Raw genomic sequence first — 2,321 nt, forward strand, 5'->3', positions numbered from 1 at the left:
ATAGTAATTAACTTTTTATATGTAGTCAATTGTAGAAAAAGTTTCCACAGTTAGTTGAAGTTTGAAAAGCTGTATGGCGCTATTCAAGATGTTTATTGAACGAAAACAAAAAACGCTCAAACACTTGGTCCAAGGATCTGGTGTACGAAAAAACCTTTCGGTTATTGAGTCATACACCAGAATAAAGTTTAAAGTCATGTCCAGGACATGTCAAACTTCAAAAAAAATGTAACTTTATTGATTTAAATAACGTAAGAAACATTAAGGGCAACAATGTTAGACCTTTGCTAATTTCAGCAGTAAGTTTATTTAACATGGTAAAAAAACGAAGGACAAATATATTTTGGATATTTTACAAAGTGGTAACTACCAGAAAGTCCAATTTGCCTGAAACATAGTCTTACTTTCTTCTCCCATTCTGATTTCTCCGGATCAAAAACAACACATTCATATTCATAGCTGCCAGCAAACGCTATTATTTTGCTACCAATTACTACGTAGTGACAGCTAAAAACTTTCTCCTTAAGTTGAGGAGCTTGAAGAAGAGAAAACTTCCCGCTGAAGAGATCAAAAATCTCGCAACATTCTACTTTGCTGATCACGTACATTTTGTTTCCGATGCTCACCGAAGCGTGACTTCTTTTTCCCACCAGCATGTCGGGCATGTCACGTGACCATTCATCTGCGCAGTGATCGTACGCTTCAACGGATGTCGGATGATCAAATCCTCCTGACGTCACTATTCTCCCGTTGAATACGGATGATGCGGCTTCCTTCCTGGAACGTTCGGTATGTTTCAGCTTCTTGAAACTTTCAGTGCTGGGATCAAAAACGAAAAAGTTGGTTCCTGATACGTTACGTAGCGCGTTTCCCGCCAAAATGTATATTTTACCCGCCAAACTGCAGGTTGAAAAATCGCTGCAGTTTAACGAACAATCGGGAAACTTCAATTCCTCCCAGGATCCAGTCAAAACTGAGTAAGACAGCACCGATACATTGTTAAGAAAATATTCGTAACCCAAGAAGTATATGATCCCGTTCACGAACTCAACTGAGGACACGTCGATATTTTCATCAAAACGTGCGATCTCAGTGACGAAGGAGCAGTTCTCATTTTCCAACTTGAACACGTGATAGTTACGGTTCTTAGTGCCGCAAATTGCTACCTCAAAACTATCCTGAGCACAATGTCTAACTCGACAGTCCACAAAGCTCGGGTCAAGGTTCTGAATAGTTTTATCGCTGATAGCTTTGAATATAACCCGCTTACTCTCAGCACATTTTGAAAATGTTTCAGCATCTAACAATGTGTTTAAAGCAGCAGTTGATAGCAGAGGTAGACGAATTGTTTTCACCAAACCTAATGTAAGCTTGCTTCTTGATTTTGGATCGTGTTCTATCCAATTGTTCACAGCTTTTGCTACCTCAAGCTCCGAGGTGATATTCAAGTCTGAACTGGACAAGATCCTCACATAGAGATCAAAACTCAAACCGTCCAGCATTTTGTTCTCGGAAAAATAGCAGAACCACCTTGTTATGAAGTCGAAAGTGCACTTTTGAATTTGTTTGTTTTGAGTTTCGTTGGAAAACTGATGGCAGAAACAAACGTTGTCAATATTCAGGTCAATCTTGAACGAGTCGAGCAAATGTTGCTTGGCAATGTCGAAATTGAGTAGTTTTGCCATTTTGTAAAGTTTAAAGAAATTTTCGTTTGATAACTTCATATTACCTACAAAAGTTTATTTAATTCTAATTTTATTAGTTTATTAAAAAAAAACAGAAGTTAATTAAACTAGATAGAGATGCTAACTATTAAAAGTATATTCTTTATTTTTACGAAAAAACCATCATATAATTAAAAGAGAATAGAAAAAACTTTTTACCTATACGAAAAAAATCAGAGAAACTTTTCAATGCATTTTCATCAAAACCCAAAACTGCATTTCTTTTGAAACTTTTCACAACATTTTCGTCTTCGGAATTTTCGTTTTCATCGAAGTTCCTGAGAAACTCTTCACAAAGTTCACGTTTCTCAGAGTTCGTTGGTCTTATCTCTCCAACACTAGTAGGCATTAATGTTGCCAGTTGTGTTTTCAAAAGTTGACATTTTATATATTTATTTTAGTTCACTGTTGATAATAAGTTAGTTTAAAGTCATTTGTAAAACTTTTATATTGCAATTTTAATATCTAAACAAAAAATTGAAGGTAAAGTATTATATTGATAAGCTTGTCGATCACTGATCTAAACAAAAAAAAAAGAAATTAGTCTAATTACACATAGCCTAAACCGTCAGGCTTTTCGAAACCTGTGCACACTGA

General features: G+C 35.8%; 1 protein-coding gene across 1 annotated transcript; it reads right to left on the reverse strand.

Annotated features, from left to right (window-relative positions):
* Nucleotides 1-305: 305 nt before the first annotated feature.
* LOC145846256 (ectoderm-neural cortex protein 1-like) lies at nucleotides 306-1,685 on the reverse strand. The gene has a single exon (XM_082953134.1). The coding sequence runs from the start codon at nucleotides 1,683-1,685 to the stop codon at nucleotides 306-308; it is 1,380 nt and encodes a 459-aa protein (XP_082809260.1).
* Between the last annotated feature and the right edge of the window lie 636 nt (nucleotides 1,686-2,321).

Source organism: Thalia democratica, unplaced genomic scaffold (assembly GCF_965202585.1).
Source record: "Thalia democratica unplaced genomic scaffold, ktThaDemo2.hap1.1 HAP1_SCAFFOLD_364, whole genome shotgun sequence".
Lineage (NCBI taxonomy): Eukaryota > Metazoa > Chordata > Thaliacea > Salpida > Salpidae > Thalia > Thalia democratica.